This window comes from Pseudorca crassidens, chromosome 2 (assembly GCF_039906515.1).
Source record: "Pseudorca crassidens isolate mPseCra1 chromosome 2, mPseCra1.hap1, whole genome shotgun sequence".
Lineage (NCBI taxonomy): Eukaryota > Metazoa > Chordata > Mammalia > Artiodactyla > Delphinidae > Pseudorca > Pseudorca crassidens.
Genome location: NC_090297.1, coordinates 114,582,053 through 114,607,198, shown reverse-complemented (window position 1 = coordinate 114,607,198; position 25,146 = coordinate 114,582,053). Strand labels below are relative to the sequence as shown.

General features: G+C 44.9%; 1 protein-coding gene and 1 long non-coding RNA gene across 3 annotated transcripts in view; one reads left to right on the top strand and one right to left on the bottom strand.

The window, feature by feature from the left end:
• The window catches only part of CADM3 (cell adhesion molecule 3), a 29,715-nt gene extending 18,299 nt beyond the window's left edge, over positions 1-11,416 (bottom strand). Inside the window, exon 1 of one of the 2 annotated variants that reach the window (XM_067728288.1) lies at positions 11,162-11,416. In XM_067728288.1, coding sequence (XP_067584389.1) covers positions 11,162-11,243 — 82 coding nt within the window. In that variant the 5' untranslated portion in view covers positions 11,244-11,416. The remainder of the gene's footprint in view (positions 1-11,161) is intronic. The other variant, XM_067728289.1, reaches the window with a different exon arrangement.
• The window catches only part of LOC137219542 (uncharacterized), a 40,911-nt gene that overhangs the window by 5,652 nt on the left and 10,113 nt on the right, over positions 1-25,146 (top strand). The window lies entirely within an intron of this gene.

The following is a 25,146-nucleotide window of genomic DNA, read 5'->3' as shown; positions in this document are numbered from 1 at the left end:
CAGATACCTTTTGGTTCCATCCTAAGCAGCTGTTGAAAATGAAAGGCTTTTGTTTCCTGGGTTTGGAATGGTGTGGGGCTTAGCTTTTCTAGGCTGAATGAAGAGGAGGGAATCTTTAGGGTACTTGGCTAGTTTGGCTAGCTTGCCTATGGTGGGCGTGAGGGTGGGGTTAAAACAAAAAGCACATCTTGATGTTAACCCTCTTTTCACTGAAAAAAAAAAACAAACAGTTATTCCAAATGTTTTCCTATATCCAAATGTTAAAAAAGTATACAAGTTTAAGATGCCGTGAGTAACTATGTTTGCTAAAACCCTGCAGTCCATTTGCATGTTCTAGTCATTTTCTACTGACCCCTAATGGCCAGAGGTGGTTATTCCTCAGATCTTTCTGAGTCTTCTAGACAGAGGATGGAACTGGATGTCCTTTCTGACTCCCTATTACCAAAGTTCAGTAATTCCTTGCCTTCTCTTTCTGCACCTCATTCTTCCTAAAATATTTTCCCGTCTAGGATTCTTAGAAGCATAGACTTTTAGAGTTGACAAGAATCTTAAGTAGCATCTAGCGCAAACTTCCCATTTAAAAGATGAAGAACCAAGGCTCAGAGAGGCTTAGAAACTTAAGCATGGTCACACAGGCAGCTAGTGGGAGCTGTGGTTACAACCCCAGTCTTCTGTTCTCGTTGCCATTTGATAGCAGTCCTGTGAACTAGCTAATTTGGAAGTTAAGTTGCCATTTAGTGTTACTTTACTTCCAGTGACGTCCACTCTTCCTGCTTCCCATCTCCCTGTGCGTTGTAGTGTGGAACCCCAGGACCCTAGATCTCAAGGGAAGTAACTCTACTAAATGCCGGGCAGGTTACAGAAGTTGGGGTGAGATGAGGAAGGAGTCCCTGAAGGTGCGAAGAATGGCATCGTCAAATGTCAGGGTCTTCATGGCAGATTCCGGTTCTCACCAAAGAGGAGGCCATGGGGCAGAAGCTACTTCCATGCCCTTTAGGAGTTAAAAGGGTGATGAGAAGGACAGGCCGTGTGTACGTGTGCGTGCTAGCATCTGTGTGGTGGAGAGCTGGAGGATGCTACCCTGATTGTGATGTGGGAGACAGAGACTCGAAGAGAGAAGAACGCAGAGGAGCTTTTCTTATTCTTGAGCTAGTGAGAGAAGAAATCTGGAGGCAGAAGTGGGCTTGCAGTAGGCTGGGGGGGGGGGGGCTCTCGGAGACTTAGTTAAGATTCTGAGGAGCAGAGACTGGGAAGTGGGTGGCAGAGAAGGAGGTGCGGACAGCTGTTGCTTTGATTTGCTATTGAGTCAGTGTTCTCGGTGCATTAGCACTGGGAGGGAGCCCTGGGCTGGCCCCCAACAAAAACAAGCCCCTCTGGAGCCAATACTGTGTTGTAGTAAGAACTGCAGTTGGGAGACAGAAAGGAAGGGGATCTAATCCCCAAAGAGCCCCTTCCTCGCCTTAGCACCTACCTTCTAGGACTGGGCTCTGTGCTCCAGACAAGTGTCTAGTGTTCTGTACTAAGAGGCTGGGGGGAGGTGATGAGACACAGCAGAACGGATCGGCTCAGTAAGGGCTGCTAGGAGCATGGGTTCTGTGCAGGGCTTTGACTTTCATCAGTTGTTTCTCAAGCAAGTCCCTAAGGTAGGGCATGAAATCACTCCAGTTGAAGACAGCTTGGAGCCATTTTAGAAGTGGCCTTTTACCCCTATCTCCTCATTCCCTTCCCACCATGCTCACATACTCAGAAATCACAACAGGTATGACCTGGAGTCTGTATTCTAATGCAATAGAGAGTCAGGAGTCTAGACTTTGAACTCTCAGATGTCCCTTGAACCAAGTGCAGGCACTTTTATACCCTTTCCCTAAATGTATCTAGCTGCTTTCACACGTATGTAATAGAACTGGGGAAAAAAATCACCCCATCTTAGGAAAGTACTTAGGAAAGGATACATAACAGAGTCAGCGTGGAGTAAATGAAAGCATAATTCAGTTTAACTTGTTGGAAAATATGTTTAGCGATGAGAAAATACGGACTGGGAATGGGAGGGAAAGCCCAGGGACCCTGGGGAGAAGTAAAGAGCAGATTCCCTGAGGAATCTCCAACCAGGTGCCAAAGCCTTGCTCCTAACCCTCCAGAGCCTCCATACCTGTTCGAGTGCATGGATGCATTCCCTTCTCAACAAGCTCTATCTTATTCTTTGCTCTTTAATGTGGCACTTTAGATATTTCAGGCTGATGGCTTGGTGTGGCAGGATAAAAATGCTGTGAAAAAGTTTAATTTGTTAGAAGTCAGGCAAGAAAGCGTTCATCTCGGCCGGCTCTCATTTTACGGACTTGTTTCTCTTCACTGGGTCATCAGAATCAGGGTGTGGATGACAGGTTCGGGGCAGTGATCAGGAAGACCACATGGCGAAAAAGGTGGTCTGCTCTACACACCCACACTACTCTGGGCTCCCCTCTTCTGCCAGTCCTAGCTGAGATGTAGTCTCTGCCCTTCACTTTTCTCACCTAAAAATGTATTTTTCGGCAGGTTGTTGTTCAGTTAGCCTTACTTTGGGCCTTCCTGGGAATTTAACCCTTCTGTGAGATAGACACATTCTTCCAAGTCTGCAGACCTCACAGTTCCCGATATGGCAAATAATTCCGTTCTGACCCAAAGAGCTCCTCTCCTTAAATCTTCTTGAGAGTCTCTTCTTCAGTGTGGATATACATTTGATTTTGTTCCCCAAGATGCACATATATTCCAACCTGGTGACTCTCTTTTTCTCCTTCAGGATGTGTCCCTCACTACACACATGACAACTACAATTTTCACTATTTGTATCTCTGTTTTCATTATTTTTTGGTCATAAACATAGCATTTTCTTATGACCCAGATACAGAGCCCTTTTCACAAGCCCGTTATTAATCAAAATCCCTAATGTCCAGCAAACCATATGGTTTACACTCAGAGATCCTCCCCAAAGCAGAATTCAGGCTCTCTCTCCTGCTCAAACTCCCCAGGAGAGGGCCAGAATCCTCTTCTCCCCAGGGCTGAGGCTCAGTCCATCTGTCACTGACACTGGACGCCAGGGCTTGGAAACCAGAAGAGAGTTGGCATGAAGCAGCAGTTGAGGATAAATGAGAATGTGTGAGGCCCATGGGCTTAGTGATGGTGGTTTTTATATTTGTTTGAGATTACAGGATGGAGATTAGAGGAGGGAATATATAATATATGTTTGGAAATACCTCATCCTTAAGAACTAGAGTAAGAACTAGTAGGGCTTCCCTGGTGGCGCAGTGGTTGAGAGTCCGCCTGCCGATGCAGGGAACACGGGTTCGTGCCCCGGTCCAGGAAGATGCCACATGCCGCGGAGCGGCTGGGCCTGTGAGCCATGGCCGCTGGGCCTGCGCATCCGGAGCCTGTGCTTCGCAACGGGAGAGGCCACAACGGTGAGAGGCCCGCGTAACCGCAAAAACAAAACAAACAAAAAAAAGAACTAGTAAGAACAAGTGAGTATAACTGTCTCACTGTTAAGTTTACATTTGCTGAGGGACAAATGATTAGGAGCAGATGGTAAAACGGGCCCCTCATTTTATGATAATGAGAGAACTTGACTCTAGGCTCTTCAAAGACTGACCTAGGCTAGGCTAAGTCTTAAGTTACTTGTCATCGATGTATTTATTAGAGGTTTGCTGGGTTTCCAAGGAGTATCGGGTACTTAAGTCAGAGACTCAATAAACCAGTTCACCTTCTGGAGCTTTTTACTCTGTCTGAGGCTTTGGCTGGAATTCTAGAATCCAAATTGGAAGCAAAGAGCCAGGTCCCAGAAGAAAAATGAACACAGGAAACAAGGATCTGCATCTTCCCAATGAAATCTGCTCTTGGAAGTATAGTTCTCCATTCTATTTTGCTAACACCTGGGACTATATGAAGGAAATGGAGAACTAAGTAATGGCTAGCTTAGAGATAAATGGCTGAGACGTCAGCCTTCATTTCTTTTTCTTTTTTTCCCTAGGGTGAGGTGATGCATCTGACCTTTCTGACCCTGAACTGGAAGTAAATGAGCCAAAGGTGCTTATCATTAGCAATCAATACACAATTAGTGTAGGTGTAGCTGGGTAAGGAAAAATAAATCCTTAGAGAAAACAACATTTTAGTTCTTTTTATTATTTAGCTTTCTTATTCTCCTGGAGATGTCCAGGAGAAAGATGGAGAGAGATGAGAGGGCTAAAGAATCCCAGACGTAAGAGCTCACATAGAAGAATGATACACATATTGAAAAAAATGTTGGCGTCTCTGCATTAGAATCCTTTCAGAAACATGTCTGCTCTTTATGAGAACGGGGTCTCAGGGAGATGAGGAGATGGGAGAAACTCCAGCTGTTACCATAACCCTAATTCTGTCTTCTTGAAGGCTCTCTCATGGAGATAAATCACTTCCATTACCTGTCCTTGAGGAATGAAGTTTCTCCTTGTATCAAATAAGGAAATGGAAGAGGGGTCCTGGAAATTAATTCTGGAAACCTGTTTCCCCAGCCTCACTCTGGTGTAGGTCATTCATAAGTGTTAACTATTCTATGAACTATTATGTAAAACTGACATGGGGAAATCAGCATTTAGGGGAAGAGAAGCTTGTGTAGCTTTGATGTGATGGGAGGAACATGTTGGCTGTCTAGTCTCAGACTGGCAGGGGCTGAGCATTCTCATTGGGATCATTGGCAGATACCCCAAAAGAGTTTAAAGATCCAGCTCCTGAGATCTGGCCAAGGACTTGGACTCTGGGATAGGATGGTTATATTTAAGGCCATGTAGTCTGTACTAGATGGTTATAATGATGAGGGACATGAGTCAGGGATTTGATATTTATCTTCTATGCCTCTCATATATCGAATTCCTCTATTATCTATTCTGATAACCTATCCTATATGTTGTCTTTACATTTACTGCTAAGGCTGAGGGGACAGGAACAATGGGTACCATGACAGGACAATTAGAGTTGGTTGTCAGGCTCAGAGTGGTGTTAAGAGGTACATGCTCATAAACTGAGTAGGACTCATTTTGCATTCCACATTTATAGTGTATATGTGGTTATAGTGTATGAGCAATGCTGTCTCGATCTAAACCACAACTATTTGTAGTTCTGTTTTAAATCTATGAGTCCATATATGGCAAAACATTCAGTTTTTTTGAGGCCATTTGAGGTCACTCTATGTCCTAGTCTCCTGAACACTGCAAACCACACTTCTTTTCAACCTCAGTATTATTTGCTCTTTCTGTCCCCTTCCTACAGGGGATTAGGTGGTTATGAAGACTCTCCAGAGCTGTATCTACAGGTCTTGTTTACCTCTTTCTGGTGGAGCAGGTCAGGGATCATAACCAAGATCATGTGTGTGTTTGTGGTAGGGGGAGGGAAGTTCCAGCCCTGTTCTGAGGGCTGCAGTGTAGAGAGTAAAGAGATTAGGAGCTTGGATGGGAGCAGGACCACGGAGAGCAGCAAGAAGAGCCTGGAGCATCCATGTCAGGGGCTAGCACCATGGAGAGCTCAAAGCACCTGTGGTTTGTTCCACAAAGAACAGGGCGACCAGGATCATAGGTTAAGGCAGCCAGCTCTCAAGCCAGACATCAGGGCTTCTGCTAGGATCACACCACACACATCACTTGCTCTCAAAGGCCTCCTGAAGTACTCTGTTTGAACCTGCCACACATACAACCAAGAGACTGTGCTAAAAAGTGAGGACCGCCACCAGACTGAGTTTGTCAACATAAGCCTCAGTAATTATGAAAATTACATTAGTATCAGTGGTGGTGGAAGAGGTTTTGACTTGCTACAACCAATTATGCATGAAATTAATAGTATCTTTCAGTGTGGGAAAAAGAGCACCACAAAGCCTGTGTCCCCTCAGAGACACGCTAGGCATGAGGAAACCAAAATGTGTATTACAGTCAGATAGGGTATGAGGTGTATCAGAGTCCGGGTGCTCTAAGGCACCCCAAATTGCTGTGAATCGTCCAGTCTTGATCATACACAGAAAAATGGAATGGATTATGACTCTTAAAAAGGGTATTGTCCTCAGGACTTAGAGGCCTCTGTGTTAGTTGGGAAATTTGGCCACTCTCTTTAGACTTAGGGGAATTTCAGTAAAGGGACAGGTAGTTCTCTCTTTCAGTACTTGTTGCTTCCATGAAGAATATGTAGCTTTAATGAGCTTATATTTTGTAAAAAATCTCAGCAGCTTCATGTGTTCAAGACTCTTGACAACTTGACTTCTCAGTGCTAGAATGGATGGATCTCCTTGTTATAACAGGATTGGATTGGGTTTTTACTTAGGTTATAAAACCTCTGAGCATCAGCTGGTTCTGACCCTGTAAAGAATCATCTCTGCTGCTGATCCTAGAGGAAGAAGCAGATCTTTGGCCCCAGAGACTTGTTCTCCTCTATTTTACAATTACGTGGAGTGTTTGTTCTTAATTTGACTGAGTTCTTAGAGACCCTGAATCTTTTTCTGATGGCTTGCTTTTCTGGTGGTTTGTTTCTCTCTATTTCTTATAAGCATTCCCATGAGGATGGCTATTCTCGGAATTTATGGATGGACTTCTAGGACATGACCTTATCCAGGAAACAAACTGTTCCAGTACGTTGACCTATGGCCGATGATTAAACAGGAAATATTAACTTTTAGCATGAAAAATGAAAGGAGAAGATATAATTAACAAAACTATCTAATACCCTGGCTTTTTCATTCAGTAGTCAGTAAGGAGCTGGTCCAGTCCACAGCTTGCTTTCATGGAGAACCTGGAGGCTAGATTACCACCCTTCAGTGAAATTCCATTACTGAGAAATAGATGACAAAAAAGGGATTGTTGGGCTGGTTCTGTTGGAGTAGGAAACAACAAAGAATGTGACTAGCCACAGCCCCAGGGGTTTTATTATTTCTCTGATGAGAACTGTGAGGATCTTTTCCTAGGTTATTTTTTTGTGACCTAAGGACAAGCAGCTTTTGATTCTATTGTATATATTATTTGGACTGCAAGAAAGTAGTAGTAATACCAAGGGGTACCAAAATCAGATCTAAGGATTTTCAGAGCGATGGCACAACTACTTAGTCTGCTGTTTCAAAGTGACCAGAGCACCAAAAAGATGCCATCTGTGGAATTTTATGGCTGCAGAACTATGAGTCATTCTTCAAGTGAATAGTGAATGTCTCCAACAAGGCGCTCTTGAAATTAGATTTGGCCCTCCTTTTCTCCTCAGCTGGAAGAAGAGAGAGAGAGAGAGAGAGAGAGAGAGAGAGAGAGAAGACACCTAAGGGTAGTGAGCTGTCTCATTTACTGTTAGTCTAGGGCAGAGGATTTCAAACTGTATGTGGCAGAACCTCTGTCTATGCCTTAAGGATTAGGGGGAGTGTAGGGGAAGCCAAGAAGAAGGGTGAGAGGGCTCCAGGTCTTATCTGTTTCAATAAGAGTAATTCTCCTTGGATCTGTTTTATTTATTTGATAAAGGAATTTCACATCTTTAAAGATAAAAGTGAGAAAACCACTGTACTAAAAGAAACTACTAAAACCAACAGTGCTGCCTAGCCCTAGGGAGAGCTTAGGACAGAATCTTTGGTGTAACTGCTGGATAGGCAGCTGACATGCCACAGCTTGGACCCCACATCAGACAGACTGTATGATACCAGTGTCTCTCTGACGGTTTCAGCTTCTTTGTGCCAGAAAATGCACATGTCTGAGGGGAGAGCATCTCCTCCCCAGGGGTTCCCAGCTGCAACTGGGAAGAGAACAGGAGCAGAAACAGAACAGCTACAGCTGCAACTAGGAACAGAAACTGGATGGAGTAGGTCTGCCAAGCAGATCTGTGGGCAGCTCTAGAGTGAATGCCTGCTGGATTTCTCTGGCACACTGGGCATGATCTCTGCACTGGGCACCTGGCCAGGGGGCTGCAGAATGGATGGCAGTGGACAGAAGGTCATTGGGAAGGGAAAGATATTCATGTGTGAGGCAGTGCAGTCCAAAGTTAAACTGCTATATCCTGGTATAAAGCAAAGTGAGGCTGCCCACCTGTCTGTCTCTGCACTAGATCAGCTCACAGAGTGCTGGAAATAACTTGAAAAGGAAGAATCCAAGGAAGTCTGGTTGCAATGTTGAATGTTGAGCTGCTCACCAGAAAGACAACCACAGAATACATTAAGTTCACAGGCCTTGTATCCCCCAAAGCTGGAACTGCCAACTTCTACCAATACTAGTGGAGAAACGTGAGAAGGAAGGGGCAGGTGGCAAACTCTGAATATCTAAGCCATCCCTGAGTTTCTAGCCACAGCACTCATGGCCGGGTTCAGATAACAGTTGTTTGCCCTTCTCCAACCTCTCAATCCCTGTTCAGCCTTATGAAACCTAAAAAAAAAAAAAATGTATGCTGTACTTCAGGGAGCTGTATACCCCAGCAGCATATGAAGTTTGTTTTCCTCATTCTAAATGGAAATAGCCTCTCTGCCATACACCCTTGACCACTCCAGCATCCGTGTATTAGGATATCTTGTCCTTAAACTTTCACACCACGTCTCTTCTTGTTTTGGTCAAATGTTACCAGGTAAGCCATATACTGCCTAGCTCCCTGCCCAGGGACCTCAGGCCAAGTCAGGGGTACTAGACACACCTTCTTCATGATCCTGGGCAGAATGGCCTTAGGATCACCACCCATGAGCATTAAATCTATGCACCTACCTCCCCCGTCAGAGTGGGTCTTTTTTGATCCTGAAGCTAAGAAGTAGAATTAATTTAGATAGAAGATCACATGTGGTTGTGCCTCTTGTACATCAGTACATCCTGAGACATTACAACCAGACATATGTCCACTGTCTGCACAGATGATGCTCTACAAGGAAAATGATGCTTGATTTGACTCTGTCTTGGGAACAGATCTCCCTCCCCATCGCCAAATTCTCAACCCCTCCTCCGGACATTCTCCATTCAAAATGTACTGCCTTCCACTCTTCCCTCAAGCCACTGCTCTGATATATATATATATATATATATATATATATATATATATATATATATATATGGATAAAGCATTTCTCTTCCTCTAAACCTTAAAGCCTGAGTAGGGGCTGGAGCCCGAATTGAAGACCAGGAAAGAATAGTGCAGTTGGTGAAGAAAGACTTGGCTAGGGTATGGATTTTCTCTCTTCTCCAATGTTTACATCCTAGGATTGAGCTCACAGCTTTCTGGGATGACTTCATTCTGTTTAGGTCTCAGCCTGGCCCCATCAGTTCCCATGGCCGAACAGGGGCAGTTTGGGTCATGCTTGTCTCTCTTAAACCCAGCTACCAGGATGGGAAGGCCAGGGGCTGCAGCTGAAAGTCAAGGCTTAGTAGAGACTCGTTATTTTGGTCCATACACCCAGCAGCCTCTCCTTGCCTTGCACTTAGCCTGCCCTCCCTCAGGACTCTCTTCACCTCCTCAGCGAGTAGGGTCATCAGGACAGTCCTCTGGGGAAGGGGGATTCCACACAGGGGAGAGGAGGGGCTGCTGTCTCTATGGTGACTTGGGCAGGAACTCCCCTGGGGAGGGTTAATGGGTACAGAGTAGAAGGACTCAGCCAGCCAGCTGTAGGTAGGGGATCCCCAGTGTCCTCATACCAGCAGAAACTCCTTTATCATGATGGAGACAGGGATAGGGGAGCAGGTCAGGCGAGATGGAGCAATTATTCCTCCAGCACCCGGGCTCTTCGCCTGTTTCCTTCAGATGAAATTCTCTACATCATCATCCCCAGTTTCAACCCCTCCCCTCTCCACCCCCGCCCCGCCCTGTGCCCATCCCTTCTGGCCACTGGGTCCATCACCCAGGAGCCGCCTCCCCTTTCTCCTCCCCTGCGGTTCTTTCTGTTTTCCGTTGGCATCTGGCCGGGCATAGCCACCACCCTCCCCTTCACTGTCCCCACATCCCTTGGCTCTGCAGAGGTCCCGGTCCCTCTTCCCCTCCCCCAGCCCAGCCTGCCTCACATAGGGGCGGAGGAGACCGAAGGATGCATTCCTTTAGTCCCTTCACAGCCTGCCCTCCCTCCTCCGGGAACCTGAGGCTCGAAGCTGTGGCTCCCTTCCTGGTCTTCCTACAAACTGCCCCCTGCCACCCCATTAATCGTCAGCAGCCTTTAAGAAAGCTGAGGTGCCCCGACAGAGCTGACCTACATAGCCCGGTCCAGGGCAGGAAGGGGCCCCAAGTCCCCTCACCCCTGGCCCCGCCTCCTTTCTCCCCCCGCCCCACTCTCTTCCTTCATCTTTCTACCGTGACAAACCCAAGAAGGTTTGAGTTCCTGACTGAAGCAAAGGGGGCTAGACAAGACACCCCACCCCAAATTTGGAAAATCAATCCTTAGCCTTGGAGAGCTTTGGGTTTTCTATGCATCCTCCTCCCCAAATACCTCCATCCTTCCCTTTGCCCAGCCTCTCCCCACTGCCCCCCCCATCCCCCTCCTCCGCTCTCGTCTGGGTTTCTTTTACCAGCTTCTGCCACAGCTAGGGATGTTGCCATCCCGGGGCCCTCTCCGCCCAGTGTTGTTGTTTTGCTCCAAGAAGAAGCCCCCCACTTCCTTGCCCACGCCCCCCTCAAGAGCCTCACCCAGGCTCCCTTCCCTGCCCACTCGGAGCTCCGCCGCCGGTGGTGGGGACGGGCTGGGGAGCAGAAATGTTTGCATACAGCAGTTTGGGGTATTGCACTGGCTAACCAACCCCTCCAGACATACATACACAAACACCCGACACACGCCCTGACTGAAACAGCGACAAATCTCACTCCGCCCCCAACACACACTGACACAGACATACACACAGATACTGACACAGAAACGCAGAACCAGACACCAACACAGACGCGCACACCCAGACACACACACGGACATCAACACATCCATACCCCGGGATGCTTATAACAGACCCAAACCCCGACTGCACACGCAGACACACTCGACGGTGTACAAGGAGGGGGCATACCCGGCACACCCCACGATCCACAGAGACACGGACGCTCAGAGACAGACACAGGGGTATCAGCAGCGACTGGCGACTTTAACCCCCGCTTCCAAACAAAGCCAACAGGCTCCCTCCGCCCCCGCAGCCGGTCGGAACCCCCGCCCCGGTCCCACCCCCCCTCCCCTGGCGCCGCCCCCTCCCTCACTCACCGTCCTGGGAGAGGTTGGCCCCGCCGGGCGCCCAGCAGCTGGCGAAAAGCAGGAGCAGGGGCAGGGCGGAAGGGGCCCCCATCGCGCTTCCCGACCGGCTCCCTGGCTGGGCGCTGGCGAGCCTGGGTCCCCAGGGGCTGGGGCTGGGGAGGGGGTAGACGACGACACTGACCGAAAGGGCGCCCCCGAGCCGCTTCGGAGCCCGGGGCCGAGGCGGGGACCGGGAGGGAGCCGGCGCTGCTGCAGTCGCGGGGATTAAATAGGGCGCTCGGAGCAAACCATTCGGTTGGAGGTGGAGGGGGGGTGACGGGGGCTGGGCTGGTCGCGGGGGGGACAGGTTGCCGCATTCCCCACGCCCCCCCCCCCCGCCTCACGCACCCCCTGCGCGCAGTCGTGGTGCCTTCCACCTTCTCCCTCGGGAGCTCCACCAGCCCGGCTCGGGCGTGGAGCAGAGGGAGAGAGCTGGCTCAGCAGTGGGACCTGCCGCCCACCCCTCTTAGGCTTGGGGTGGAGGGAGGGGGGGGTCGGGCAGGACCCTGGGCCAACTGGCGGGATCGGCCACTGCCCGCCTGGGCAAGGGTGTGCCCACTAGCCCGAGATCCTCCAGCCCCGCCCTCCCTCCTTTGGCAACCCGGGATCCCCAGGAGCCCTGGGGTTCCCCTATCAACAGTATGCCCAGGGACATCTCTTCCATGGGTAACCAGTTACCCTGGTCAATCTCCAAAGCACTAACATCCCTAGTTCCTCTGACGAAATGAGCCCCTAGTTATACGCCCAGTAACAACTTGTAGCCCCAGGCAATTTCCTTTGACAGGCATCTTCCAGCAAGCCCCCAGGCCATGGGAATCAACACTTCTCTCAATCCCTCCTCAAAGAAATTACTCCCCATCTAAAAACAGTGACTTCCCTTCAGACTCTGCCCAACCAAGCTGCCTACAAAGCAACTCAGTGGTTTCCCCCCTTAATCCTTCCTATTCCCCCACTTTACTCCCAGCCCTTACCCCCCAATATTTTTCTTCTTAATATTTCAAAGGAGTTTGTCCTTCCTTCTCAAATTTTAGTGAGTAAGATTCCTGGGTGAACGATCTGATCTACAGACCCTCAGGAAGCTGCCCTCTTAAGGGCCAGTGCATCTGTGGCTAATGCAGTTCTTGCCCCTGAGGCCAGATATAAGATGAATGAGAGAGGTGGGGTGTCTGTACTTGCTCTTGGCTCCTGAGTGCCAAGCCCCCTGGGGTTTGGGTTTTTTTTTTTTTTGTGATTGAAGTTCTCTGGAAGAGTCTTGGTACGTCTCAGAAAGAGATCCTTCTGAGTCAGTTTTGCTCAAACTTAGCTTTTGGGAATACATTCCTAAATTTTAGAATCTCTGAATCAAAGAATTTTATGTATATAAGGATTCTTAGAAAATATTTGGTCCAATCCCTTATTACACAGGTGCAACTGAGACCCAAAGGGTATGAATTGATCTACCCAAGGTTATACTGACAATTAATAGTAGAAAACACAAGGAATCATATGATTTTTAAAGTGCCGTCCAATCTTGGGAGGCCAATTTTGTCCCTAGATGAGGGATTTGGGTGCCTGTCTTCTAAGCCCTGGACGAGTCCCCTCTCTGAACTGCTTGTACCACACTGTGCTAATCTTCAACGTTTGGGTAATCTTTCCTCCTCTCAGATAGACTTCACAGCTGTTTGTGAGGGACTTAATGTCTCTGTCACCTAGTAACTCAAGGACAAGGATGTGGAAAGTACTTAGTAATCAGTAAAGCTCTGTATGAATGTTAGTCACTGGTGGAGAGGATGAGAGAGAATATTCTCCAGGAAGACCCTTGAGGATAGCCAGAAAGCTGCCCCTCTGTTTTTCTTCTCGCTGTTTGTGGAGTTTATCTATCGTTTCTGGGAGAAGAGCTCTGCCTACCTCTTGAACACTTACTGAATGTCTGGGTGTTTATTAAGAATTATTTGTAAGAGTTTTTGACCACCTTGGGTTGCCTGACTTGCCTACCTTGACACATCTTAGTGACTCCAAACCGTTCTACTGCCCTGGGGTTCTCTGCCTCCCTGGGGGTTCTCTGACACCTTGAAATCTGTGAGAGGCAAAGCTAGAGGGAGGAGTGTGGTTGAGGGATACAGACACCTAGATGTAAGAGAGAGGTGAGACTGGACTATGGGGTGGGGCAGGAGGGGAGATAAGGGGAAGATTGGACCTTCTGACAGAGGTGGGATTAGGTTGGCATGAGTTTAGTCCTTCAGAGAAAAGGAACGAGTGGGTGTGTTTTCAAAGAGAGAATACGGCTTCGGAGAAGAAGGATCAGGCTATCCTAGTTAAAGAGTCTTGATGGATAAAGAGTATTATCTTTGGAGCTAGAAGAAGTTTTAGAGATCATCTAAGTGGGATTAAGAGAGGACAGGTTAGTGTTGGGGGGAATGAAAGTGGGCATGGGTGGGATTGGGATGGCAGGATGTGGGATTAGGTCTCAAGCTCCTGTAACTAATCACCTTTTCCATCTGCTACTCTGCCGTGATCCCCTTCTGCCTGTCCTTTAATTCTCTAACGACTCTGCTGGTCTGTCCCCACCCTCTACTGTAACTGCACTGGGATGAGAACCAAGGGTGGGAGGAGAGGGCGAGAGCTTTTGTGGAGAGAGAGTATTAAGAGCAAGCAAATGAGACTCTGGAATGCTCTTTCCTACTGGCTCCTTCTCTTTTCTGCATCATTAGCATCAGTTTGGCAGTACTTTAGGCCCTGGGAATAGGAAGCAGTCATTGGCTTTTGGAATTATAGGATAAAAGAGTATTAGAATTGTAAGGGACCTTCAGGATTACCTAATTAATACCCCTTGTTGAACAGATGAGGAAAATGAAACTCAGAGAAGTTAGGTGACTTTCTGTGTTCACACGGGGATGTGGTAGAGGGCTTAAGGTATTGGATAAAGGAGGCGGATATACTCTTGGGGGCAGGAGGAATAAGGAGAATCATTACTCTCCAGCATTGTCCTCTTTGAGGAATTTCCACTTCTGCGTATCTCAGAGTGAAAGGGTAGTATCTCCTACAGAGGCAGATGTCTCCATTTGGAATAACTCATTACCTATAATCACTGTAATGCCCTTTGTCTCTGTGCACCCAGCATCTTACAGGCACCCTTTTCACTAGGAAAAGAATTTTACAAAGAAAGCCTGACCTGCAAGGATTATCCTCATCCTGAAAACAGGTAAAATAAGAGTATCCATGTTGCTTTGTGATCTCTATGGTTACTTTGCACTCTAAAATGCTATGACATACAATCTGTGTTTCCCAGAGACTTGCACAAAGTCTGGAGTAGGTTGTCTGTGGGATTAAAGAACTGGTCACCACAGTGAAAACTGGGGGGAACAGTGAAGGGGAGTGGAGAGAAGGCGAGTTCTGGCTCCTGGGTGCCCCTATCCACTCAGCAGCAGCCTGGGTGGCTAGGGTTGAGGAATGTGGCGCTGGCACCGGTGCTGGGCTGGATGCAGCTGTGTGGGCCCTGGGCATTCCTTTCCCCACGCGCCTCCTCTCAGGGAGCGGGGAGGGCAGGAACTCGGCCTGAGTAGGGTGAATACTACATATTCATCTAGGAGGGGGATGACAGCACCTGAAGGAAAAATCTCAGAAGCCTGCCTCGATTCTGCTTTGCCCTCTAACCCTTCGCCTCTGTATGACTTTTTCTTTATCAGTAAATTCTATACAGGTTTCCGTATTTGCTTTCCCCTTTAATTTTCCACCCAACTAAACCAGGATTCCTCATACTGCTTCTTGTTTCTATTATACAGTTTTAATTAACCCTATCCTTAACAATAACCTTTGTACGTGTTTTAATTCTAACCTTAATTGAATTCTAATTTCAACCCTAACCCTAATCTATTACAGACTCTAACTACTAATCCTAATACCAACCCCAATTTAATTGTCAATTTTAAGCCACATCTTACTTCTAACCTGTTATAAGCCACCAATTTAGGACAGCAACTTGCACATCATAAAAATGATCACAGGTACCATTTTTTGGGAATCCGTTGTATGCCAGACTTTGCACTGGGTACTTTACATGCACAGTATGTCATTCAGGTACCGGAAAGTACCCTAATGTGGTTGGAATTATCAGCTGCCTTACAGATACGAGGAAATAAAGGTTTGATGAGATTATGTAATTTGTAAATAGTGGATCCAAATCCACTGTTGATGTTCATCTCTCTTTCTGCTAACAAATACTTTCTGATCCATCTTTTCCTAAAATCCGAATTCTGACTACAATAACTTCTAAAATACTGAGTTTCTTGAAAGTGTATTATTAGTTACGTTTAAAAAAAAAATAGTGGTACAAGATAGAAACCAAACAGACCAACAAAAAGGCCCAAATTCTCCCTGCCCAGAAACCCCACTGCCACTTTAAAACATTAAAGTAATGTATTTATAGAGTTAAACTAATCAAACTGTGGAAAGAAACCAACCAAAAGGAAAAGCCTCCTTCTCCTCCCCAGGCTTGCGGTACCCCTGGGGGCATTGTTCCCATTGGAGTTTTGCAGCACAGCTGCCCTGCCTCCCACTGTGTATCAGGAAAGCACTTAGAGTCAAAATAAATACCTACCAATGAAATCACCGTATATATGCACGACTTAGGCTTGAGGCCCTCTAGACAATTTGAATTTACGATTAACAATGACTGTTAAAGGCTAAGGGTGTGCCAGGTTCTATACTAAGCTCTTTACATTTATTATCCCTTTTAATATTCACTAGCTCCTGGTGCAGAGGATGCCTCACCCCGATTTTACAGGTGAGGACAGCAAGGCCTGGAGAAGCCAAACGACTGGCACAAAATCACAAAGATGGTGAATGAGAGACACAGGTTTCAAAGACAGATTTGTCTTACTACACAGCCTCAATGTTTAACCACTAGACTTAGCCAGGGAGGCATGTTAGAGAAGAGGTCATTTGAGCTTTGTTCTAAAGGAGAGAAGGGAAGTTGCTTGACATTAGAAAGGAGGATGACCTATGAGACTGTAGATAGACTCAGATCGATATGGGAGGAGACAATACAAGGGGAAAAGGAGCAAGATAGCAAATGGAGGGAAGTGAGTAAAAGGTGAGAGCATAACAGGGAAATAGAACGAATATGAGCAGAGACCTGGGGGATTTTTTTGTGATGCATTCAGGCAAAAATAAAATCATGTAATAAATATGTGTGCCACTGTTGTTTCAGCTACAGGCTGATTGATGTATTTTGGAAAGACAGTAGACACACATAATCATCTGCAAACAAAAATACACATTTCAGTTACATGGATATCTGTAGCCTCTCCAACAAAATATCTCCGCATCCCTCCCCTTACATTCCGTGTTCCACCGACATCCAATGGCTTGTAATTTCCCAAACACAGTATGTCGTTTCATGCCTCAGTGTCTTTGCACATACTGTTGTCTATACCTGGATTGCCCATCTCATTAAGCTTGATGAAACTTGTGTTTATTCATCCAAACTTTGATTAGGTGTTGTTGCCTCTGTGAAGCCTTCTGCACAGAGTTAATCACTCCTTGCTGGGTGCTACCACGATATTGTATATATCCTTCCACTGTTACACTGTTTTCACTGTGTTACGATAGTTTGTCTACATGTTTTTCTCTTCTAACTGTGAGCTCATTGAGGGCAGGAATAATATTTTATGAATGTTGTTATTCCCGGTGCTTAGTGTAGAAACAGAAAAATAGTAGATTCTCAGTTAATTCTGCTGAATTAAACTGAAATGATATGTTTACAAACACATAGGCTTAATCAACCGATTTTTTTTTCCAGAAGCATGGGCACACTGATTTCATTGGTATACTTCCTGTACGTTTGTATGTGTTAATATAGATACAGTGTGTCCCAAATTAGGTGAATGAGTCTAATACACATGTACACATATTTTCATCCACTTATTCAAGATACATTTTGTAATTCTTGGAGTTGACTTAGAGCATTCCACTTCCTTTTGCATATCTTCAATTGTGGAAAATTTTTATCCTTGGAGGTTAGCTTTTAATTTTGAAAATAGCCAAAGTCTTTGGGATCCAAGCCTTTTAGATAAGTGGTGGTTCATGTTGGGTAATGCAAAAACAAGATTTGGCTGTAAAGTAATAGTAAATGGCTTATAGGTTGACTAATATGTTGGTTCTTAAGGCAGTTTCTGAAGAGGAGTTCTAGAAAATTTCTGAGCAGTGGCATTCTGATCAGTTTGTTAATACAAACAAAGTCAAACAGGATTTTTGTCATTTTATAGTCACACTCGAGTATAAGAACACAAAAAATCATTTGTCCAGGATAGATCCCTGATCTTTCATTCATTCATTCATTTATAGTTTATTGAGTTTTTATGTGCAGTGCACAATGCTAGTTGAAAGTGGGTGTTTTGACACAGCAGTTTTGTTGCAATCTATAAAAAAAAATCTATAAGCCCAGGTTTTATTTTTATAATGACAAAACAAAATGATCAGTGGATGCTCTTACCCCATCCCCAATTCCCACCCTGTTTGTTGAGCCTCACTTTATCTGCAAGGAATAATGCAAGGGTCAGGATAACATTCAGGGATGCAAAGTTCATGATGATGAAGACCAATCTGGCAGTAATAGCTTACTTTTTAGAATCATAAAGTAGGAGTGAATGTTAAAAAATGTTATGTCTAGTGTTGGCCTCTAGAGAATACAAAGATAAGTCATGAAATTTACCTTCAAGGAACTCATAGTCCAGTAGGAAAGATAGGCAAACATATAATTACTACACCATGTGATAAACGCTACAGTACAATTATATATAAGGCATCATAGAATCAGGGAAGGGGCAGGGGTTAAATTTATGGAAAACCTTAAGAAATGACTAGGAGTTGGTCACGTATAAAAAGGATGAAAGGTATTGCAAAAGGGAACAGCATATACAAAAGCAGGAAAGCAGGCAAAGCAGACTATAGTCTGTTGTGGCTAGATTGTGAAGGGAATTTATTCTCGAGATTGCTCTTTATTCTGCAGACGAGCAGTCATTGAAGGGTTTTAAGCAGGGAAATGTCACTGCCACATTTGCATTTTAGAGCGATAACTCTGGCAGTGGTGGATGGATGTACTGGAAGAGGCACATCATTTGATTCAGAAGCCTGACCCTTCTGGGGACCACACATCCAGTTCCATGACATTGACTAGGACCCACCACCGAGTGTGGTCTTGTCTGATCCTATGGGTAGGGTGAAGATAACCCCAGGATACTGTTGTAGGACCCAGACATCAATATATAGTGTAGATGGTGCTGTAGAGCATATACAGACCCAAACAGTGGTGCACAGCAATGTAAAGTTGTATAGAGAAAGGGGTTAGGTACCATGACCAACTGTCCCTGCTTGCCAGAGGCAATTGCCAGGACTTTCAGTGTTAAAATTGGAAAAGTTCCAGACAAACTCAGATGAGGTTGGTCTCCTTAGGCAGTTCCTGGCAGAAACAACCTGCATTCAGGGGCACCTGTTACTTAGACTATCTCCCTGGCAAGGAGCTGGGATCATCTCCAGGGCAGGCTGGAGTGGGAGGAAAGCTGAGCGTGCTCTTTTCTGTTTTAGGGGAGGGTAGCAGTGGGAAGGGGTAGAGGTGGCGATGAGTCAGAATAGCTAGGCCAGTTGAACGAGAGGGAAGAAGAAAGGCTAGGCAGGAGGCAGAGGGTGGACGCTGGTTTCTGGTCCAGGATCTCACCTCCATTCTCTCTGAGATCCTGGGCTCTCTGCTGGTGGTAAGGAGTACTGCAGACTCGAAACAGAAAGGATTGCAAAGAATGAATTAAATGTATATATTTAGCTTTTCATTCATGCATGGGGTTCATATACAGTTGACTCTTGAACAACACGAGTTTGAACTGCACTGGTCCACTTACACGTGGATTTTTTTCAATACGTGTAGTCAGCCCTCTTTGTTGGAGGATGTGGGACCTGACGATACAGAGCGCCAATAGTAAGGGACTCGAGCATCTGCAGATTTGGTATCCTGGGGGTGGGGGTGGGGGCCTGGAACCAATTCCTTGTGGTTGCTGAAGGGTGACACATATTCACACATGTATTTATTCCTTCAGCATTCATGGAGTGCTTACGATGTGCTTGGCACTTTGCTCATGCTATGTCATTCAGCCTTCACACACGGCCCCATGTCTTGTCGGTATTATTATTCCCAGTTTACAGATGAAGAAAATGAGGCTCAGGAGATGTGGTAACTTCCTACAAGGCACACATTAACTGGTGGAGTCCTTGGTCATCCAGAAACCCAGTATATCCATCTGTGCCTGATCGTAGGAATTATATGGGGGCAGTGGTTAAAAATAATACAGGTACCCAGGAGATTCTTGTTCCATAGGGTAATAATGAAGATTCCTGACCTCACTGTTAATAAGTGCTTCCAGATGATGCCTAGGTCCCGACATTCCCGAGAAGCAACACACCACAGCTTGTGTCTCCTCATAAGGGGCTGACTGACTCCTGAGAGAACTGTGTCTGTAAATAGTCTTTTGTGTTAAGTTTTAAACCCAAAAAATATCACTGAGTCTTTCAACACAGAATTTCCTTGACTCTTCCTCTCCAGCGATTGCTAACCTTGTTCATAAAACCCTATGCAGTCTGGCCCTTGCCTATGCCTCTGACCTCATGTTACTTTTTGGCCACACTACCCCTCCCACACTATTCTTCCTTTTGTATCTCTAACACACCAAGCTCGTGCCCACCCTAATCCTTTGCACTGGCTGGCCTTCCTGATCTGGAATCTTCCCTCTCTGCTCTATGCAAAGCTGGCCTTTCTTGCACATCTCAGCTTAAAATGTCGCCTCCTCAGAGAAGCCTTCTCATTCCCTTGTCATCAGTTAGCATTTTCTGCTATCTTCTTAATAATTTATCTTTGGTTTATTTGTTTTCTGTACTCCTTCTCCCAGTAGATGTAAACTTCACGAGGAAAGAAACCCTGTCAATTTTTCTGTCAAGTTGTGTTGTCAGAAACAGAAGGGATATTGCACATAAGACTGCTTGGCACATAATCGGTGCTTATTAAGTGTTGTTTGAATGAACGCATGAAAGAGAACTCTATCCATCACATTTGGAGAAGAGTGTCCACATTCTTTGATTCTACCCGTTGATTTTACAATCAAGAACCTCCCACTGTCATTTAAGGCTTTTCCCTCTGGTTCACGAAAGAAGACATCTCTTTCTCTTTCCTAGCATCTGTGTAATGTCCCTCTAGAGCCTTCAAGACTGTTCTTAAATTGCCCCTCAGCCTCCTATATATCAGGTGGAGTGTCCTAATTCTTAACCTTCTGCCATTTCCTTTCTCATTTCAGAACGTCTTCTCTGATTTCTCTTAGATAGTTGAGTTCAGAACAGGTCCCAGTAGGTAAGGCCATGGCTGATGGTTATGAGTTGGACATGAAGATACTATTCCAGGCTCTCTTGTATGTTTTTCTGCTATACTTGATTTTAAATCTGTCTTCTTGGTTAACTCATGATCACTTGTGGTCCATGTTGGTCCTAAGACCTTTTTAAGCCCTAAAATTCCAGAGCTTGCTACCTCGAGGAGTATTCCCTTGCCAGGTGACACTTGATGAGATTCGCCCCCAGAGAGTCCAGTCCCAGGGCTTCCTTGTGGACTACTGTCCCCACTACCTCTTACCACCTGTCAGGCTGACCATTGCTGCTGCTCTTCTTGTGGCGAATGAAGCCAGATGCCGAGGCAGGTACATTAGAGTGTTCTTTCTACAGTCACGTGGAGCCCTGGCTAGTGATGGTGTGGACGAAGGAGGCCAGGAAAGGCTGCGTGTCCGGCTCTAAGGAAGTTAAACAGGCTCTAGGGTCCAGCTGCAAGGAGCTATTCCTGACTCCTTGTAGAAACAGTGCAGGACAAAGGATGGCTTTTGAAGCTGGACTGTCCTGGGCTTAAATACCAACCATGCCACTTCTTTTATTTGAGATCAGTCTTTTCACTTGTTGAATATTCCACATTGTTGTTTTCCACCTTGTTGTGAAGATTAAATGAAGACATTTCTGCAAAACTCCTAGCTAAGAACTCAATCCATGTTAGTTACCTTTCTCTGTGCCCCTTCACCTTAGAGCAGATGTGTGAGGGATGTTTCTCTGTTCTGCCTGTGTGTACCATACAATTTTTCTCTGTGCTCATTGTCTGAATAGAAAGTACTTCTTGGGTCTAGATGTTCGGTTCCAATAACTTGTTCACTCTTACCCAGAGCGTTTCTGTTTAGCCTGCTCTCTGCTACCCTCGTGTGGCCACCCTGACCCCTCACCATTCCTGGTCCTCTGCTCCCTCGCTGTGGTTGCTTTGCTGTAATGCAGCCTCTTCCCAGCTTCTCAGCTGAACTGGCTCCCAACTCCTCTGAGTTTTGAACACATACATACAGCATTTTTCAGGTTAACTTCAGTCTTTTCTCTTCAGGTAGTATTATCTCAGTTCTTCTAACCTCTCCTGATTCCTTTCTAACATTCATCTCATCAGTCAGAGATTCTGTAAGAAATGTATGCTGAATGTTATGAGTTTGCATGCCAGTAAGGCTTCTTCAACTTTCAGATCCCATTATCTGTTGCCTTGTTTAACACCAAGTTCTCTGGCCTAGGAATGCTGAAAGAGCGGTATGTTGCCATAGGTTATTTAATCATAGAAATCCCCTCTTTTTTACCCTCAACGTCAGAGCTTTTTAAGTTAATAAGAGAAAATACACCCATTCTTGCCTTGCCAAAGGGTAGTGATGGACCTTGGACAGACCCACAATGCCAGTGCTTCAGACTAAAGATGTGTAGACAAAGGATGTATCTGCTTTCGTTCTCTCCTAATTGCAAAGCATGCCTAGCAAAGGTAATGAAGGATTATTTAGGATACAGTCAAGTACACTAGTTTGTTTGAAAAACTTTGTGGATAAGAATAAAGGGAAATAAATTTGGTGAGGTGGCTTTAAACCAAATTTGAGAAGGTAGGACGTGAAAACCAGACACTGAAAAGTTTTATCTTCAGCCCAATGTCAGTGGGAAAAATTTTTGTAGCAGAATGTTATGTGATTGAATAACCAAAGTGATTCGGTTATATATATACATATATCTATTCTTTTTCAAATTCTTTTCCCATTTAGGTTATTACAGAATATTGAGGAGAGTTCCTTGTGCTATACAGTAGGTTACTGCAAGATTTTTGAAAATTGATATAATTGTAGACACTGTAGGCAAAATTTAAAAGTAAGTTACAGATTGGGATAATTTTATTTACAACATATATAACAAAGTATTAAATTGATAATATGTAGAATATTTAATAAACACACGTAAAAGACAAACAATTCAATAGAAAATTGGACAAAGGGCATGAGTAGGAATTTTCAGAACAAGTATAGCTGTCCAATAAACATCTGAAAAGATGGTCTACTGCATGTGAATTTTGAGAAATGCAAGTTAAAGCAACAAAGAGACCCTAGATTGTTAAAAATTAAAATGATGGATAATATCCAACTTGCCAAGCGTTTGGAAGAACGGGCACCTTTATATATTGTTAATGAGAATGTAAATGGATGCAGTTTTTTTTGGAGATATTTTGGCAGAATGTATCAAAATTAAAAATGGAAATACCAGCAGTGCTATTTCCACCAATCTGTGCTATAAATCTATTCACATGAGTACCATGATTTATGTACTTAGGAATCACGTCATTGTTTACAGTAGTGAAAAATGGAAAACAACCTGAATATCCATCAACAGTGAATTGGTCAAATAAATTATGCTATAGCCATACTTTGTAATAACATATAACAAAGAATGAGGTGAATTTATACGTACCAACATGGAAAGATAACCAGGATGCATTGTTAAGAGCAAATACAAAGAAAATACACATACTTTTATCCCTTTTGTGTAAAATAAGAGAAAGGACTAAAACGATATTTTTGCATATGTTATATTTCATATATAACATATGTGAAAATGTGTTTAAGTAAATGAATAGCTACTTGCTGGCTGTGTGACCTCGGGCAAGATGCTTAACCTCTCAATATTTCATTCTCCTTGAATGGAAAATAGAGATAATAAGAGTACATGTGTCCTAGGGTTGTGTGATGTGAGGCTTAAATAAATTAATCTATTTGAAGTGCTTTGAATAGTGCCTGGCACATAGGACATACTTGATGAGTGATCCTATTATTCAGACACATATAAAACTTGGAAAATTATTATTTTTGGGGTGGGAGTGAGATTTTCAGATTTAAGATAATTTTAAAAGCTTATTTTAAAGAGGTTATCCAAAGATGATTATAGAAATCCAAGAGCAAAGTCACAGTCCTGAGCTAGGGTGATGGCGCTGGGAATGGAAAGGAGGCTCTGTGTTTGGTGTTGATGATGGAAAGGCCGAGAGGGAGAAGGCAGGGGCCGCTCTCAGTTTGCGGGTTTGAGTGATTGACTTGGAAAATGCTGAACCCTGGAAAGAAATAGTGGAGGCAGGAGAATCTTTCTGTGGGGTGTAGTATTTTGGGATGGAGGGAGGTTAGTTTTGTATAAACTATGTTGTTTAAGCTTCTGGAAACCCATCTAATAAATATTCAGTAGACTGGATATAAAAACTGGAGCTCTGGAGAAAGTTCCAACTACCGCTTTGAGGTAGAACAGAAGAAAAAGTCTCCAGTTCTTAGGACTCATTTTAAGGGTTTCCATCTAATATTTCCATTATAAAAAAAATTATAGTAGTATTATGGGATAATTTCTGGGTGGGACAGAGACCAGTTCTAGTCAGTTTGTTTGTCTATTCTTTTTTTTTTTTTTTTTTTACCCAGCAAACATATGTTGAGCAACTCCCATGTGCCAGACACTGCTGGACTGACGAAGTAGAAGGAACTCAGTTGCTCACCATCTGGTCGGAGAGAGACCTGCACAAAATTGATTGCAGTACAGTGTGCTTGGTGCTCCAGTAGCCATCTGCACAGGGTTGTGTGAAGATGGATGTGATCCAGTCTGCTTAGGGCTATGGGGGAGGTCAGGGAAGATATGATAGAAAATGAGGTGATGGAGTTGAATCTTCAAGCAGGAGGAGCAGTTCTCCAGGCAGAGGTGAGGGTGGGGAGAAGGGAAGGGCCTTCCAGAAAGAGGAAGCATTGCATCCCAAAGCATGTTAGCATGGGATTGGAACAGGTTTTTCATTCTGGTTTATTTTGTTTCTATTTTAGGGAACTGTAAGTACTTTGGCATGGCACAACATGAGGGTAGGGGTAGGGAATATTAGTAAATGCATTGAAAAGGGGAGGAGAGATCAGATCATAAATGGCCTTTAGGCTCTTCTCTAGGCCATGGAGAAACATTGAGGGGTTTCGCCTTCCAGAAAAATCACAATTGCTCTTGGTGGTGGTATGGCAGATGGGTAGAAGGGGCACAGGGAGGGTTGCAGGTAGACAAGAGATGGGTTATTAAAATTTTTAAATTGCCCTGGTTACAAAGGATGAACTAAAAGTAATGAGAATGGAAAGTGAGGGATAGATTTGAGAGCTAGAGAAGAAGCAGAATTGCTAGAACTCAGTAGCTGATTAAATTTGGAGGATAAAGGTGAGGGAAGGAGCCTTGACAGACTCCATGTTTCCAGCTTAAGTGAATGGATGACCAGTTCTTTCTCCTCAGTACTCTTTATGGCAAATCAGTCTTCTCCTGTCAATTTACTGTTGTGTAATCTCTTCTATTACTGGGGTCCAGATCTCCATCATAACTTACCTTGATGACTGCCAAAGCCTCCTCACTGTGACCTCTTGAAATTATCCACCATGCCGCATCCCGAATGATCTATCTTAAATGCAAATCAAATCATAGTTCTCCCTCACTTAAAACTCGTCCGTCACTGCCTCTGCATCTGCTGCAGGATGAAAATCGAAGGCCTTTAACATGACATATGAATGTCTCCAGGATGTGGTCTTTCTGGCCATGTTCTTTGTAACTCCCTGCCTGAGACTTTG